This window comes from Haemaphysalis longicornis, unplaced genomic scaffold (genome assembly GCF_048455015.1).
Source record: "Haemaphysalis longicornis isolate Haplotype H1 unplaced genomic scaffold, Haemaphysalis longicornis Haplotype H1 scaffold_8, whole genome shotgun sequence".
Classification (NCBI taxonomy): Eukaryota; Metazoa; Arthropoda; class Arachnida; order Ixodida; family Ixodidae; genus Haemaphysalis; species Haemaphysalis longicornis.
This window is the reverse complement of record NW_027526445.1, coordinates 187,173,042-187,189,227: the sequence shown is the minus strand read 5'-3', so window position 1 is coordinate 187,189,227 and position 16,186 is coordinate 187,173,042. Positions and strand designations below refer to the sequence as shown.

The 16,186-nt window shown below is 50.7% G+C and overlaps 1 protein-coding gene across 1 annotated transcript in view; it reads left to right on the top strand.

The window, feature by feature from the left end:
- The first annotated feature begins 12,058 nt into the window (after positions 1-12,058).
- Positions 12,059-16,186, top strand: part of Hpo (serine/threonine-protein kinase hippo) — a 28,931-nt gene continuing 24,803 nt past the window's right edge. The window contains exons 1-4 of the mRNA XM_077681201.1: positions 12,059-12,326; positions 12,978-13,104; positions 13,692-13,826; positions 15,045-15,107. Of these exons, the coding sequence (XP_077537327.1) occupies positions 12,313-12,326; positions 12,978-13,104; positions 13,692-13,826; positions 15,045-15,107 (339 nt within the window). The 5' untranslated portion in view covers positions 12,059-12,312. The remainder of the gene's footprint in view (positions 12,327-12,977; positions 13,105-13,691; positions 13,827-15,044; positions 15,108-16,186) is intronic.

Genomic DNA, 16,186 nt, shown 5'->3' with positions numbered 1-16,186 from the left:
TTAACAAGCGTACATTGCAAACTATTGAGCACGTATTGTACGCTCAAATTTTCAGTTTTATCGAATCCAATTCTTTTTTTTGTTTCATCTAAACATGTCTTTCGGCGTTCACATTCATAAGAAACACAGTTGCCGCTCTTTACACACAATTTGCATACCTTACTAGACAAAAGATCCAGAGTAGACTGCGTTTTTTCTAGATTTCTCAAAAGCCTTTGATAAAGTTGGTCATCGTTTATTATTGTTGAAACTTTCCACTGTGAAAATAGAACCAAAATTATTAACCTGGCTTGAATATTTCCTTAACTGGCCGCTTTCAATACGTTATTCTAAACAAATACGATTTCTCTTTCATTTCTGTAACCTCAGGTGTGCCACAAGGCTCAGTTTTAGGTCCACTACTGTTTTTAATATGATAATGGCCTCCCGAAGTGCGTTTCATCTTTTATCCACCTCTACGCTCACGACTGCGCCCTTTGTCTAGAAATAGCAAATGATACTAACCAGCTTATGCTGCAGTCAGATCTATGGTATCCTGCGGTGGTGCGAAACTCGGAAAATATAACTAAACCCTGACAAATACAAATTAATGCGGTTTTCTCGCCAAAACGAACCACCTTCAGTTTACAACCTCAGCGGCACCCATTAGGAAGCCGTCTCATCATATCTCTATTTAGGAGTAATTACACCTTCAACTCTCTCATGGAAAGCACACATCGAATAATGCCAACCGCACATTAGGCTACCTCCGGCGAATTTCTGCAAAGCCCCGGTTTCATTAGAGCTGTTATTCTACAAAACTCTTGTCAGACCAAAATTGAATATGCCGCCTCAATCTAGGATCCGAATCAAACTTCTTTGCAACACACCCTTGAACTTGTTCAGAATAACACCGCTCGTTTCATCCTTTCGAACTACAACAGAACTGCAAGCGCAATTAACACAAATGAAGTTAACTCTGCAGCTGCCGCTGTTATAATTACGAAGGAAAGTTTTCCGTCTAGCTTATTCAATAAAAAACATCACCACCAGTGTCAAGCCAGTGAACTAATTGCAAGGCCATCTTATCGCTCTTTACGTGTCGACCACGCCTACATTTTGTGCCTCATAAACTCATTTTTTTTATTCTTTCTCGATGAAAACCCCGACAGAATAGAACCACCTCCCCGGTGATATGCATCAATAGCCGATGCAAATCTTTTTTGCCGATCGTTGTTGGCTTTTTTTCGGGTGCAGTTAGTCCCCGTTGATTGATTGTAGGGTTTTACGCGCCGACGCAACGCAGGCGATGAGGTGCGCCGAAATCTCTTTAACGTGCGCCGAAATCTCGCACACACGGGCGTTTTTGCTGTTCGCCTCCATCAGAAAAGCGGCCGCCGCGGCTGGGAATCGAACCCGCGACCTCGTGCTCAGCAGAACGCCTTAGCCACTGAGCCACAGCGGTGGGTGTTATTCCCCGTTACTTTCTTTCTGTTCGTGTTGCTGTTCTTGTTTGTTGCTTATTTTCATTTCTCTTGAATAATTGTTGAGCGCATGCACATTTCTTGTGTAGTACTGTGTAAACTTTGTGTAGTTTGCTTGTAGCCGCAAATGCTTTCCTCTTGTTGTTTAGAACGCGAATATTTCTACAGATCCGCCGAGAAGAACCCCTATAGCGTATTTTATTTTGTACTTTTGTTGTCTGTACTACCAGCATATGTAGTCTATGTTAAATTCTTGCCGCTTTGTTACTTGTATTGTTTTCCCCAAAACCCACTGCCCTCTTCAATGCTTGTGCGATTGATGGTACTTGAAATAAATAAATAAAATAAAATAAACTCCCACACGCCGGCCTCCGCCGCGTGCCTCGTGACGAAGGCAGCAGATGACGTCGCGCGAACGAGCACATAGACAAACACATGCCAACGGCCCACGCCATGGCACCCGCCGAAAAAGGATTGGTCGAGGGTTGGGTTGTCGCTGGACAAAGGTTGCAACCACAAAAGAAGGCAGCCGGTTCGCGCGTTTTGTTAGCCGCAAGAACGTGTATACATAGGTATATAGAGTAAAAAATCCCGGGTGATCTCAACTAACGTGAAACCTGGGAACGGGAGAAGCATGCAGTGCATAAATGTATTCAAAGATTGTCTCTTTTGCCACACGGCGTGCCCTGATTGGCGCCGAGAAGCGCCGGTGGGAGGAGAAATCGCGCGCTTGCTGAGGCGGTGGCGCCCTCTCTTGCGCTGAACCGGATTTAAGCAATTTGCATGCCCCATCTGCCCCAGTTTGTGTTAGTAGCAGGGGTCAATGCGAGCGCAGTGCAATGGCCGCGCCTCACCCGGGGGGCTCGTCCGCAGTAATCACCCGCCGCGGTGGCCCACTGACTAAGGAGTTGTGCTGCTGAGCACGAAGTTGCTGGTTCGATTCCCGGCCGCGGCGGCCGCTTTTCCGATTGAGGCGAAAAGCAAAAACACCCGTTTGTACGAGATTTCGGCGCACGTTAAAGATCCCCAGGTGGTCAAAATTAATCCGGAGCCCTCCACTACGGCGCGCCTCACATCGCCTGTGTTGCGTCGGCGCGTTAAACCCTACAATCAATCAATCGTCCTCAGTAATCAACGAGGCCCCGGCGATAGGTACAGTATAATCTCATTAATTCGGCCTTCGCTAATTTGGAAATTCAAATAATTAGTCATTCCCACGCCCTCCCTTCAAAAATGTACATAGCCTTACGGCAGCAAACATTCAATTCGACGCAATTTCACGCGCACCGGTTCTCGGACCCTCAATTGATGACGGCGTGATCGTCGCCGGCCAGTTGACCAATGACGAGATCATCAGCACTGCCCTCGGTGTGGCGGATGTCGGATGAGGCGTCCGGCAAAGAGCCGTGCGATGTGCTACGCCCGGTGCGTGGTACCGCAAAAGAAGCCGCGCACGCTCTCGTTGTTTTAGAGGAGTTCTGATACGATGTTCCAGGCAATAGGCTTGCGCTAGAGGGATTGTCGCATGCCCGCAATTGGATTGGATTGGGAAAACGTTTATTAAGCCTACAGTAATGCGCGCTTCGGACGTTACCTACGTCGTCTTCGTGGCGAGTGCTCTGCGAGGATCCTCACTCCCACCCACCTACCGACCCAAACAATGGACACCCAACATCCAAGTCGCCTGTCGGCCTCTGCCATACCATACCACTATACTCCCTCAGTTACAACTTAAACGGCAACGGAAGTTGCCGCTATGCCTCATCACTGCAGTCGGATGTTACTCCGCGCGCCGCAAGCAGTGCGTTACTGGGAATATTTTGAACATGGGACGAGCTGTTTTCGTAATTTTCTGTAGTTAATATGCCTATAAAGTACTTCAGCGACGGCAGAGAAACTACGCGAGGAAAGGCAGACGATATCACGCATTCATAGCATCTCCGTTCAAAACGCGCGCGCCCGTTGACATTCGGGTCCGTCGCTTAGGCGGAGTGATACCGTACATGAGCTATTGCCGTTCTTAACTTGTTCCCGAGTATAGCAAACCAGATTAAAGTACTAGGGCTCACTATACGACAAAATCGATTCAACGCACACACCATCCACCTACTCAAGACCGACGCATACCACATATCGGGACTCCTACGGCGCGTCACCGCACGAGGACATGGCCCTAGGGAGTCAGACCACCTCAAGATTACCCACGCCCTTTTCACCCCACGCATCACGTATACCCTACCATATCTCGCCATCACCCGCACCGAAATTACACGAATAACGCGGCGCGCACTATACCGCCGTACGCTATACGGCTACCCCCCAGCGCTGCTTCCGACGCTCTCCTCCACTCGGGCACCTTTAACACGCCATCCGAGCAACTATCGCGCCTTACCCTAACCCACACCCGCCCATCCACCACTCTCCACCCCTCCTCATCTCTCCAGAATATCGAGATGTTCTTATCTCCTGCCCACCCCCCGCAACATGCACCCCACCTATCACACAAACCGTCGCCTGGCGCGAGCACAATACCATGCCAAACACTCCCCTCCCTCCTCGGACACGGTATACGTCGATGCTGCAGAACAGCAACCCCGCCATACATACGTCATAGCAGCAGTAAACCACAACACCCTCTACCTCAGCCACCATCCGCGCTACCCATCCCCACGAGGCGGAGGAAGCAGCAATCGCCTTGGCCACCACCCACCACCACACCCATACCCTCATATTAACGGATTCACAAACGGTCGTTAGAAGTTTCTGCAAGCGCATCATTTCTCCCCTCGCCCACAAAATTCTCCGCTCCCACCCCCCTTCTGAACGCACCATCTCCCTTCTGTGGACTCGGGGCCGAATGGGCTTCGACGGCGTGGAGAAGGCCCACGAGGCGGCCCGAGCTTTGATACACCGGACCCCTCAACAGAGCCCCCTCCTCGCTTCCCACCCACCTCCTCACCTGGAGCCACTGCTCACCTTCCGTGAAAACCCCTCCATCACATGCTTTCATGCACCACCCTTCCACCCCTGACCCCTAGTTATCCCCCGTTGAATCAGCACTATGGAAACAGATCCAAACCCACTCCCTCCACACTCGATCCATCCTCACCATATATCATTTCCTCTTTCCAACCCCCGCCTGTCCACACTGCGGGGACTATGAAGACACCCCCCATGCCATCACTGCACCACCCTGCTTCCCCTCTCTCTCTCTCTCTCTCTCTCTCTCTCTCTCTCTCTCTCTCTCTCTCTCTCTCTCTCTCTCTCCGACTCCTGGCTGTCTGCCCTCTCGCGCTCGGATGCTCAGTCCCAGTGCGCCCTGGTCGACACTGGGTTCGGGCCCACAGCGGTGCGCTTCCGAGGCTCACCCGTCCCTAAGCTTGGCCAGAAATAAAACGAGTTTATCTTTCTCTCTCTGTAGGTCAAGCCCGAGGACGGCTCTGGTGTCCCTGGTTTCACTGTCAATAACTTGATGTTCAATTTGGATCATGGCGCCCTGCGTGCTCAGGTGCTGGCGGAAGCCGATGATCGTCTCGGGACAGAGGTCTTCGTTTTCGAGGAATTTTTGCCGTAGATTGAGTAGGACGTGTTCCAGGACCTTGCCCATGCAGGATGTGAGCGAGATCGGGCGGATGTTATCCGTGCTCAGTGGCTTCCCTGGTTTTGGGATGAGAATTGTCATGGCCTTCTTCCACTGCTCCGGCAGGGTACGTGCCGGTCCTCCAGCATTTGTTGTAGCACGCCGTTAGGCTCTCGATGGAGCGTCCGTCAGATTTTTAGGGCCTTGCTTGTGATGAGGTCCGGTCCATGTGTGCCGATCGGTTGTTCAAGTCGCGCAGGGCCGTGCGTACCTCTTCCATTTCTATGTCCCTGTCCAGGCGCACGTTGGGTCGGCCGCAGTATGGACCGTGGTCGACCGACGGCGTCGTCGGGACGTACTTTTTTTTTTTTTTTTATTGCGCCATTTTGCCACAGGGCATAGATAACAGGAAAACAATAGACAAAACAGGACAGGGGAACGACAAAAAAGGAAAGCAAAAAAAAAAAAAAGGAAAGAAAGAAAGACACACAGTGTGAGGCGGGCGCACTACAGGAAAGTATAGAGTCCAGTTTCGGAAATAAATTCCAACAGTTTCTTGTAAAGTGGGCCGTGCGCCCACCGATGAATATCTGGAGGTCGCCCTGGGCGATGTCCTGTGGGCCCCATGTGTCGAGCTCGGGTTGATTGAAGCCCTGGACACGTCCCTAGCAAATGTTCCAATGTCGCTTCAGCAACAGGGGCAGGGCAGTAGGGGCAGGTCGGGGAAGGATCTGCAAGACTAGAAGTCCACGTTGCTCGCACAGCAGGCGTCAGTGCGACGCCCAGGCGGATTCTTCGAAGCACGACCTCTTCACGACGGGTTAAGCCGCCAGGAAGGTCAGACCCACGCGGAGGGAGAATGGCACGCGTGGAGCGCCGAAGAATATCTTTCTTGATGAGTAGGGTGTCTTCCAGTGAGAGCTGTAGAAACGGGAGTGGGTACACCACTTGCTGCGGGTGAGCGGCTGAGTCGGCGAGGGCGTGCGTGGTCGTGCTCCGGCGGGTCCAGAGGACGCGAACAGGGCACGGGAATGATTGGAGTATCTGGTGCACCTCGCATGTAATGCCCAGTGTACTGTTGACGCGCCGGAGCTCTCGAGCAGCCTGAGTGGAATCGGTGTATAACACCAAGCGCGGTGGTGGGGCAGCGCCGAGCTCAGAAGCTAAAGCACACAGGCCATCTCGAATGGCAACCAGCTCCGCCAACAGAGAAGGAAGTGGCGCCTCTGTGAAATACGAGCATGTCTGGTTGATGGATGGCATAGTGGGGCAGACAAGGCTTGTGTGGAGGATGCCGTCGGCTACCCCTGCGTCCACATGCGCTTGAAGGCCCTCTGGCGAGTCAAAAGGAAGCGGTGGGTTGGCCTGCTTCTCTTGGGGGTGAATGCTTTTTATGCACCCTAGAGGCCGGTTGTCCGTAGCTTGAGGTCGCTGCCATGGAGGGGGCTCCGCTAAGCGAGGTAGCAGAGGCGAAGCACGATCGTAGTAGTGTGCAAGTGCTGCCGCGGCGGGAATCGATTGAATTTTTAAACGACGAGCCGATCGACGCTGATGTACGATTTCATCCAGCGTGTTCAGTTGCGCTTCGGCTTGAAGTGTGGGTATAGAGGTCATGCGAGGGAGTCCGGTGATAACTCGCATTGCTTCTCTATTTGCAGTTTCTAAGCGATCCCAGTCGCGCAAGGTGAGGTGTTGGAACTGGGCTTGGTAAACTAGTCGAGGCTGGAAGATAGCACGCACTAGCGTACGCATGACTCGAGAGCAGGCACCCCCTGACTTCTGGCCGATTCGGCGGAACAAGTGTAACATGCTGGTGGCCTTTTGTCGGGTGCAGCGGACCCATGAGGATGCCGACCCAGTTGCACTGATTTCCAGTCCCAGTATACGCATATGATCAGTGGCGGCAAGGGGTTCACCATTCAAGAACAGGGATATCGGTGTCTGCAACAGCCGTTCTCGACCACTACGATTTGTGACAGACATGTAAGTGGTTTTTTGCGGAGACAGCTTCAGGCCAATAAGCGAACACCACTGTGACGTAATGTCCACGGCAGCCTGTAGACCTGCTTCTTGACGAGACAACATGTCGTGCACCGACCACACAGTGATATCGTCCGCATAGACGAGAAAAAACGTGTCCGGTATGCTATCCAGCTGCCACGCCAAGGGTAATAGGGCCACGTTGAACAGCACAGGAGACAATACGGAGCCCTGAGGCACGCCTCGCTCCGAAACAAAGTGTCCCACGCGTTCCTTGCCTATGCGGATAGAGAACGAGCGGTTGTGAAGGAAGGACTTGACAAAATGGCATACTGCTGGTGGAAGGTGGAGTCTCTGCAGAACACTGATTATAGCTGAGTGGCTCACGTTGTCATACGCCTTTTCAACGTCCATAGCCAAGATCGTACGGATCTTACGTGACCTGCCACCTAAAAGCACCATAGATGACATATGGTCCAGGCCATCTTCTGTTCCCAGGTGAGGACGAAACCCAATCTGAGCTGGGTGATACCACCCGTATCGTTCCAGCCACCAGGAAAGGCGCGTGGCGAGCATCCGTTCCAGTAGCTTGCACAGGGTGGATGTCAGTGCGATAGGACGGAGGTTACCCAACTGGTCTGGGGGCTTCCCAGGTTTCGGGATAGGTACCACTTCGGCATGTTTCAAGGTAAGTGGAATGTCGCTGGACGCCCAGACACTGTTGAGCCAGTCCAGTAACCACTGCAGACCGAGACCGTCCATGTTCTTAAACACTTCATATGTTACACCATCTGGGCCCGGCGCTGTGCGCAGTTTAGCCTTATCAATAGCTGCAAGGAACTCCGCCATGGTAAATGGAGCCTGTATCCCGTCAAGATCTTCCTGGCTTGGGAGCGACCCAGCCTCCGGTGGAAGAGTAGGTAGGCTGACAAATGCTGGTGGAGCTTGGTCGTACTTCGGGAAGAACTGCTTGGCCACATCTGGAGCAAATTGGCTCGGAGTGAGTCCAGAGGCAAGGCAGGCCGTGGCTGCCGGGTCTTGGGGGCGGCCACCACGCTCCATACTACGAAAAGTGCGCCATACAGACGCGCTGGTAGAAGATGGGCCTAGTGAGGCACACCAGTCCAACCACCGTTGACGGGATAGCGACTTTTCATGACGGCGCGCGGCTGCAGTGAGGCGGTGCAACGAATTCCGTAATTCCGGATTTGTGGGCTGTTTATTGGCCGCCAGTTCTGCTCTGCGTCGAGCTGCCCACAGGTTTAGAAGATGGAGGTCTGGTGCAGGCTTGTTCTCCTCTACCCAGGATGTGCGCGTGGCATCCCGAAGGGCACTACATAGCACACGCAGCGGATCCGAGGTTTCTTCACAGACGGACGTGTTCAGGCCCTTCCGAAACAAGTCCCAGTCTGTGACAAAGCACTGGCGTCTGTTTGAGCGCTTTATATCCGGAGCTAAACCGAGGCGAATGGGATAGTGGTCACTTCCCCAGCAGTCCGGTTCCCGGTCCCAAGACACTGTCCGCGCTCCAAGCCACCACGAAAGGTCGGGGGAGTATGGAGGGCTCCGCGGATGCTCCTGTCGACGGGTTGGGGTGTCCACAGGATTGAGGAGAGCGAAATGCGCATCCGTGAACGCGTCCAACACTATCGTTCCTCGGGCACTAGAGTACGGATATCCCCATGTGGGATGCGGTGCATTGATATCTCCGCCGACCAGCACAGTGCACCCTGGGTGCGCGCGGAGGAGATGCTGAATCCACCCTAGTCGCAACGCTGGAGAACTCCCGCTGTGCGGGCGCACGTAGCAGGACACTAGTATTACCTTTGTTTGAGGAAGGCTCACTAACACGGCCACTACTTCCTGCCAGTCATTGCACCACGGTTCTAGGTTAACCTGAGTCTGCGGGTAACAGTTGGCGACATAGACTGCGGCTTTTCCGGGTGGGTCAGACACAGCACTGCACCGACGATCCAAAATACTCGGTGAAGCATAGGCGTTCAATCCAGGCAAATTAGGAAGGGAATTAGTTTCTTGTAGGAGCAAGGCCCAGGCAGGGAGTCTTCCGATAAGTATACGGTAGCGAAGCTCCCCCACCTTGCTTGCCAGTCCTCTGCAGTTCCACTGCAGCACAAACTTGTAGTCCCTCGGAATCATTGCATCAACGGAAGGTGTGCCAGCAAAACCGATGACAGATGTTGCAGTTGCTGCGCCACGAAATTGAGGAGTTCCATCGGAGATAGCTTGGCAGATGGCGGTGGCGCAAGTGAGGCAGGCGTTGCAGCAGCAAAAGAGCGATTATCAGCGGTCGCTGACCGTTCAGACAAGCGGGTGAGCAAAGTTCTCCGCTGGCGAAGACGTCGTACTTCCTCCTGAAGCGTACTGAGACGCTTTTCGACTTCTGCCAGCTCCCCAGAAGCTTGCATTGCTGGCTCATGCAGGTCTTCCTTTCGATTCCGGCGTGTCTTGCCCCGCTTGAGTGCTTCCTTATACGTAAGGGTGTCCTCGGGCTCAGTCTCCAGGCTTAACGGAGGGAACGTCTCCTCATCGGTGGGTGTCAAAACCGCGTATCGGTTAGACGTCGCAACCCCACCATCGGACGCGTCTTGCTGTCTCGATTTGCGGTGGCGAGTATTCTGGCGACGAGCAGCTTCATTAGCCTTGCGCTTAACGGGGCATTCCTTGGACGTAACATCGTGGTCGTCCTTTTTGCATATGCCACATTTATATTTAACAGCTTCTTGCGAGTTTTCCGTTTCTTGTTCAGGCTGAGGGCATGAGGAACGCATATGGCCGGGCCAAAAACACCGGTAGCAATAGACCACGCCTGACTTGTACGGGCGGAATCGCAGGATACCACCATATTATGTGATGCGAGCTGGGGCAGAAACCGGGCCCTGAAGGGTGACTAGGCATGTTCGGCCGCGACCCATGTATCGGGCTTGCAAGATCTTGTGGGACGTACATGTGAGCGTAGCCGCAAGGGTTTCCGGTGACTCGTCGGGGTCGACGCCGAAGACGACATACCTGCGAAGGTCGGAGCCCGAAATCAGGTACGCTTGAACCCCCACTGCAGTACCGGCGGGCATGGGGATCTCTTTCAGGCCGCAAAGACGGTCAACATCTGCTAGCGAACGCACCCACACGGAGATGGTGTTGGTGGGACGGTGAATGGCGAAACCTTGGAACCCGTTGGTTTGGAGGCAGGAGTCCAGGGTGGCTTGAAGGACCCTGTTGGGCAGAGTCGTCACGTTGAAGCACTCCCGTGGTTTAATCGCCACTTTGTACAGCGGCGATACCCCGGGCGCCACCGCAGGCACTGCAGATGCACTGTCACGTTTGCGCACAAATGTGTCCTGAGTCGACGTAGCAGGCACTCCCAATGGTTGCTCACATGCTCGCCTCTTAGAGCCACTCGGACCACCATTACCCGTTACGGTAGTTGGTTGTTCCTCCATCGGATCCGGCGCAGCAAGATGTCGAACGGCGGTAGTTTCAGTCTCCATGCTGTCGCGCTGCAGCGTCGCGTCCATGCAGAGTGAGCGTAGCCCTGGTGTTGCCATAGCAACCGCGGCGCGCCTAGCTCTGGGGCCGGCGGTGCCGGCGGACGCTAGGCCTACTCGGCGACGATGGGGCAACGCTGGCCCGAGGGCCGCATCAGCGCCTCGGGCGTCGTCACTGACGGGTCGGTGAGGGGCCAGGGGTCTTTGGAGAGGATCACAGCAAGTTGGGCAGCAGTTCCAAGGCTGATGCACGTAAAATCACCAAAACCGAAGGAGCGAAGAGCGACGACGTGTCACACCCTTGGCTTGGCTTCTCCTCAGCCGTCGGGACGTACTTGTCTTGGAGCTTCTTTCGCACTGTGGCAGTCCCACTCTCCGTGGTCTCTCGATGCAGAAGTTTGGTGAGACGGTCTTAGGTGGGACTTGGATTTGCTTTTGTCAAGTAGCTGTTTGAGCAAGTTCCAAGTCTTGCCGTTGTGTAGCTGGCCGTCAGCCGCGTTGCATAATTCGTTCCATTGCTGGTAGCATCGAACTAGTACTTTCCGCTCAGCTGTCCGCTAATTTACAAACCAGCATCTCTTCTCAAAGTAGGGGTATGGTATAAAATATTCATTCGATAATTCGGGGATTTTTTACCGGAGATCCCAATTACGAGGTTTGACTGTGTGACTTACCTTGCTTCGACGTACCATCTGACCCGATCAGGCCTAGCACCGAGAGCGGGTGGGTGCCGGAGTGGAACACAAATTATAGACCGTCTACAAATAGTTTAGCTGCTTGTGCTTCACAATTGCTGAAGTGTACAGAAAGCGTTCCACAAATCTCTAATCATGCTAGTTTATTTTCAACCGGTTTTATCTACTATACAGTTTCTTTTGGTACGCGTTTCTAGCGCGAGGCGTTAGAAAACCAGTGTCCCGGTGTTTAAGTACCGTAAGTACCGTGAACTTCGCCCCTAAAAATTGGCCACGTTTCTGCTCACTTTGCTGCAAATGCCGTTAAAAGACAATAATCTTCTGCCACCCCTGCCACGTAAATGCTTCTCTTCTCTCTCTTACCCACTTCTTACGCTCTTCCCCTACGGTATCAGTCCACCCGCGATAAACACATGGCTCAAATTATCTGAATTTTTCCGCGTTTACTGCTGGCACGCCATCTATTGGAACCTTTCATTTCTGTTGGAATGTTGGTCTAATGTTTTTTCTTTTAATTTTGCTCACCAATATTTACAAGTACGAAGCATTCTACCGAATTTAGTGGTTTGCAAAGGGTCTTGTGAACTGAGACACATACCCTTGTTCACACATAATGACCAAAATTTTCAAGTTTAAGTTGCCCAAGAAAGGCTATCATCTTTAAAACCTTGTGGGTGGGATGGCACGGCAAGTAGCCGTGCTACAGTGAACTGAAGCCGCGCCTCTCTAATCTGTACCTTTGTCTGTGTGTGTGTGTCTGCATAGTCGCTAAATGGTGCCCGGCTTGTGGCGCCGCAGTATGTCCACGGGGACTTTTGAAATAAAAACGCCCGTGATGTCAAGGCGGTCTATCGCTATGTTGAAAGAGGCCGCCAAGTCGGTTGTGTTTCGGTGTGTGTGCGGCGATTTTCGTTTGGTGGTAGCGCTTCGTGCGTAAGCAGCAGTACGTTAAAAATTTCGTGGGCGCGGGCACAGCATCGTGTGTGGGTCGCGGTGAATGACCGGCCGTGCTTGTGTAGCGTTGTGTTGCGCCCTGACAACGTGCTGTGCGGCGAACATGCGCTGGGGAGGTACTGACTTGGGCGCTCACGATGTCGTCTAAAAGGTTTGTTTTTAACTTTTTGATCCCTTGCCACCGTGTCTGGTACCGAAAATGGCTCTGCCTGCATCGGTGGCTCCTTAGCCCGTTGGTCGGCTTGATTTCTTTAATTTCATTACAGTTGTCGGAATTGATCGTGCCGATAAACTTCATGTCCGCTGAAGCGATTGTCGCGGAGACCGCATCCGGAAGCTGATCTTTTCGGAAACCCGTCGCAAATGCTGTCGGAACTAAACTGACGTTTAACCCGGCAAGACTTGGGACTGCCGTAGCTTCCTTTACGCGAAGCTGCACCCATTTCGCCAAACGCAGTTCTTCTTAGTCTGGCAGCGCACGTTTTGTAAACTTTCTCAGTTGTGCAGCCGAGGAAACACATCCGGAGCGGATTCCGGTTTGGATTACGCCTCCTGCACGAAATCTGTCCAGGACACGTGTGCTTTTATTTGACTGCTCTGAGGACGAGCTCGAACGCCTTGGAAAGCCAAGTCTGTGATATTGGGGATCGAGGCGATTGGACATAATCACGCGCAGCGGTCGTGGTTATTCGTGTGTCGGACCTGTGATGAGAGTTGTCAGCTCGGTCAAACTGGCCGCTGCCTCACCTAGTCTTGCTTCAGCACTCTCGAAAATCACGCATGCACGTTTTCACCACTCCAGCGAACTGAAGAAACTGAGCGAAGAAAGCCTAACCCGGCAACCTGAGGAGGTCTTCGACATCATCTGTAAGCTTGGAGAAGGCAGTTATGGCAGCGTCTACAAGGCACTACACAAGGAGTCCGGTCAGGTAAGACGTCGCCCTTAGTCCCAAGTAATTCGGAAATCTCGAGCATGGCTGCATAGCAGCACACCGCTATGTCTGTGCGATTTGCTGCAAGTTCAATGCTTATTCCATGCTGTGGTGTCGTTTTTGAAATGCAAAAATTCTCGGACGTGATTATCTGCTGCAGCAGTGATTGGAAATGGTGATTTTTTAAAGAGTCATAGGTCAGTTGGCGGATCTGAGGAGGGGGTCAGCTTCTATCAGTGATGATGATAAGGAGGACAAGGATAGTAACCTTTTTTATTCACCTCAATTTCGTGAAGCCAAAACACAGGAAATAATAATAAAAAAAACACATCAACTAGACTTCTTCTAGATATTTTCTCGACATCTTCATAACTAGACATCTTCTTGGGGGTATAAAGTCAAAAATTAAGGGGAAGGGGGGCAGGACATCCGGAGCCGTCCTCTGGATCTGCCAATGGCAACAACCTGAGCTGCTAAAGTGAATTGCGACATGTAATGCTGGCACCTACAAGCGCCAAGCAGTGGCTCTTGTTTAAGTAGCAGGGTTCATGCAAAGATTGTGCTATAACAATTCTTTTTTGCAGGTCCTTGCAATTAAACAAGTTCCTGTGGACACAGATCTGCAGGAAATCATTAAGGAAATCTCTATCATGCAACAGTGTGACAGCCCGTACGTTGTCAAGTATTATGGCTCGTACTTCAAGGGCTCGGACCTGTGGGTGAGTGTCCTCTATCATTTCTCGTCGACTTTTTTGTCCCTCATTTTGGTACCGGTACTGGTACTGCTCGAGTACCGAACAGCCTTGTCAATGTGTCCCTCACATGTATCGGTGAATTTTTTTCTGAAACGAACTGCGAAAACCTGCTAGTTTTCTTTATCCAAGATGAAGTAAATTCCAATGAAAAAGGTTATTTTCAAGACATTAAAGTTCCATATTTTGTTGTTTCTAAGCAACCTGTTTTTTTCTCTAATTCATAGCCCATCCACTGTAAAATGTCAGCTTCATTTGAAACACTCGGTTCGCTTTGATTTGAGGTATAGCTACTCAACCCTTTTTATTGTACCATGGAGGGTCTTTTAAGACTTTAGAAACTTTAGATGTGAGTGTACTGGAAGGTGACTGTTGCTCAATTAAATAGGATGTTTTTATTGTTTGCTAACATAAAGATGCCAGTGTAAGATATTGATAGCATTATGAAAATGTCTGTTTTTTTATGCAGGCTGCTTCACAGCTGCAATCCTTTGTTGTAAAAACAAAGAAAACATTCGAACTGTGATACGCTTCTGTTATGGTGACATTGTTTTGGCTAAATTTTTGACTCAGTAAAAAAAACATTAATCTAGCACAGACTTTTGAGACGACCATGATGGCAACAGAAATCCTTGCACCACTAAAAAGATTGCCTTCAGAATAACAGAAGTTGACCTTAATGCCAATTGTAAGGCACTTGTTAGTAAAATAAGCTATATAACGAGGAAAACACAGAAAATAATGATGACTTACTAGCTACTGTCTTGAACTTGATTTGTGATGCTGTAAGCTAACTGATGCTGTAATGCTGGCTAAAAGGTTAGCATTCAAATGCTGCCACATTACAACAAAAATGCAGCTTCCAACCTATGTGAAGACAGCCAGTGTATGCTACATCTTGTTATGATGGTTCTACTGAGGTAAACTTTAATGCTTGGGAACAAAGCTCTCTTTAGCTGATTCTGAAGTGCAGTGGCAGCATGAAACGATTGGCGACGTCACAAACAGCGTGTTCCAGCTTTTGCATAGCACTGTCGAAGCTCAGCAATATGGCCTCTACAGGGCGATATCCGGGGAAGCACACTTATTGCACTCTACTACTAACTTCGCACAAATACTGCTTTCGAGAGGCCCTGTGCAGTTTGTTGCATTCTACCATGTCTTCTTTTCTTCACAAATTTTCAGATCGTTATGGAGTACTGTGGTGGGGGCTCGGTGTCAGACATCATGAGGTTACGAAAGAAGACGGTGAGCTCATTTCTGGCCTTTTGTGTGGGCTGGGCTAACTGTTTTTCTTGACCGCTTCTTTCCCCTGTAGGTGATTTCTCTCATTCACCTAGCTTGTGTCTAGTCGCAACATCTGGTGGTGAAATTCTGCAGCAGTCTGCATAGCAGCATTTGCTTCTTTGATTGAAAAAAATTGGTTGCGACCTGTTTATACGCCGTAACTTAGGGAGCTGCAGATGCTTTGGATTGTGACGGGGCCTCTTTAAAGGGGCCATGAAGCTGCGCTCCAAGTTTTTTTCATTGAAAAGACTGCTTTGGGCCCATAACAATAATGTCAATTTTATCGTAAACTTTATCACAATAATGCCAATTTTATCGCAAGTCACTTTTCTGCGACTTCTCGATGACGCCACAGAATCTCGTTAGTGTGGTTAGTGGCTTCTGACTGCCAAGAAACATAACTGGTTGGTAGTTGTGGAGCATCTAGTTCCGATTGATCATGTTGTTTAAATGCTAACGTGCGTTTAACACGGTCACAACCACGTTCTTAGTGCTGGTCCATATTCCGCCAGACTTGCGTAAACTGCATAACTGTAGAGTGAAATTGGAAAGTGTTTTTCTATACGTCTTGCGCATTGTTTCAGTTCAAGGCATGTCTTTCATGGCTGAAATGAAGCTGAGTGCATCACCAAAGGCTAGTTTTTTCAAATTAAACGAAGTCGTAATTCGTCTTCGAGGTCTCTTTAACGGACCTGCTTATCGGAAATATCTCTGCCCTAGAAGGGGCGCCTATCCCTGAATTCTCTTCTAGCCTGGAGGCAAATTGAATTGAAGCTGATAAAATAACCACAATGGGGTTGAAAAAATTTGAAGCCTGATACCTCATTTACCCAGTGGGTGCATTACATGAGAAGCATAGTCTTTTTGAACAAAACTTCAGCTTCAGCACTGCAGCACAGATTGCTTTCCCTCACCCGTAGTAAGAAGAAACGCTTCACCTTGTTTTTGTAGTTCCACAAAGGCAAAACTGTAATGCTGGGAAAAACGTTCAGTAGCCCCTAGTGGCCAGGATCTTTTGACTCTTCAGCTGGTGATTTTAG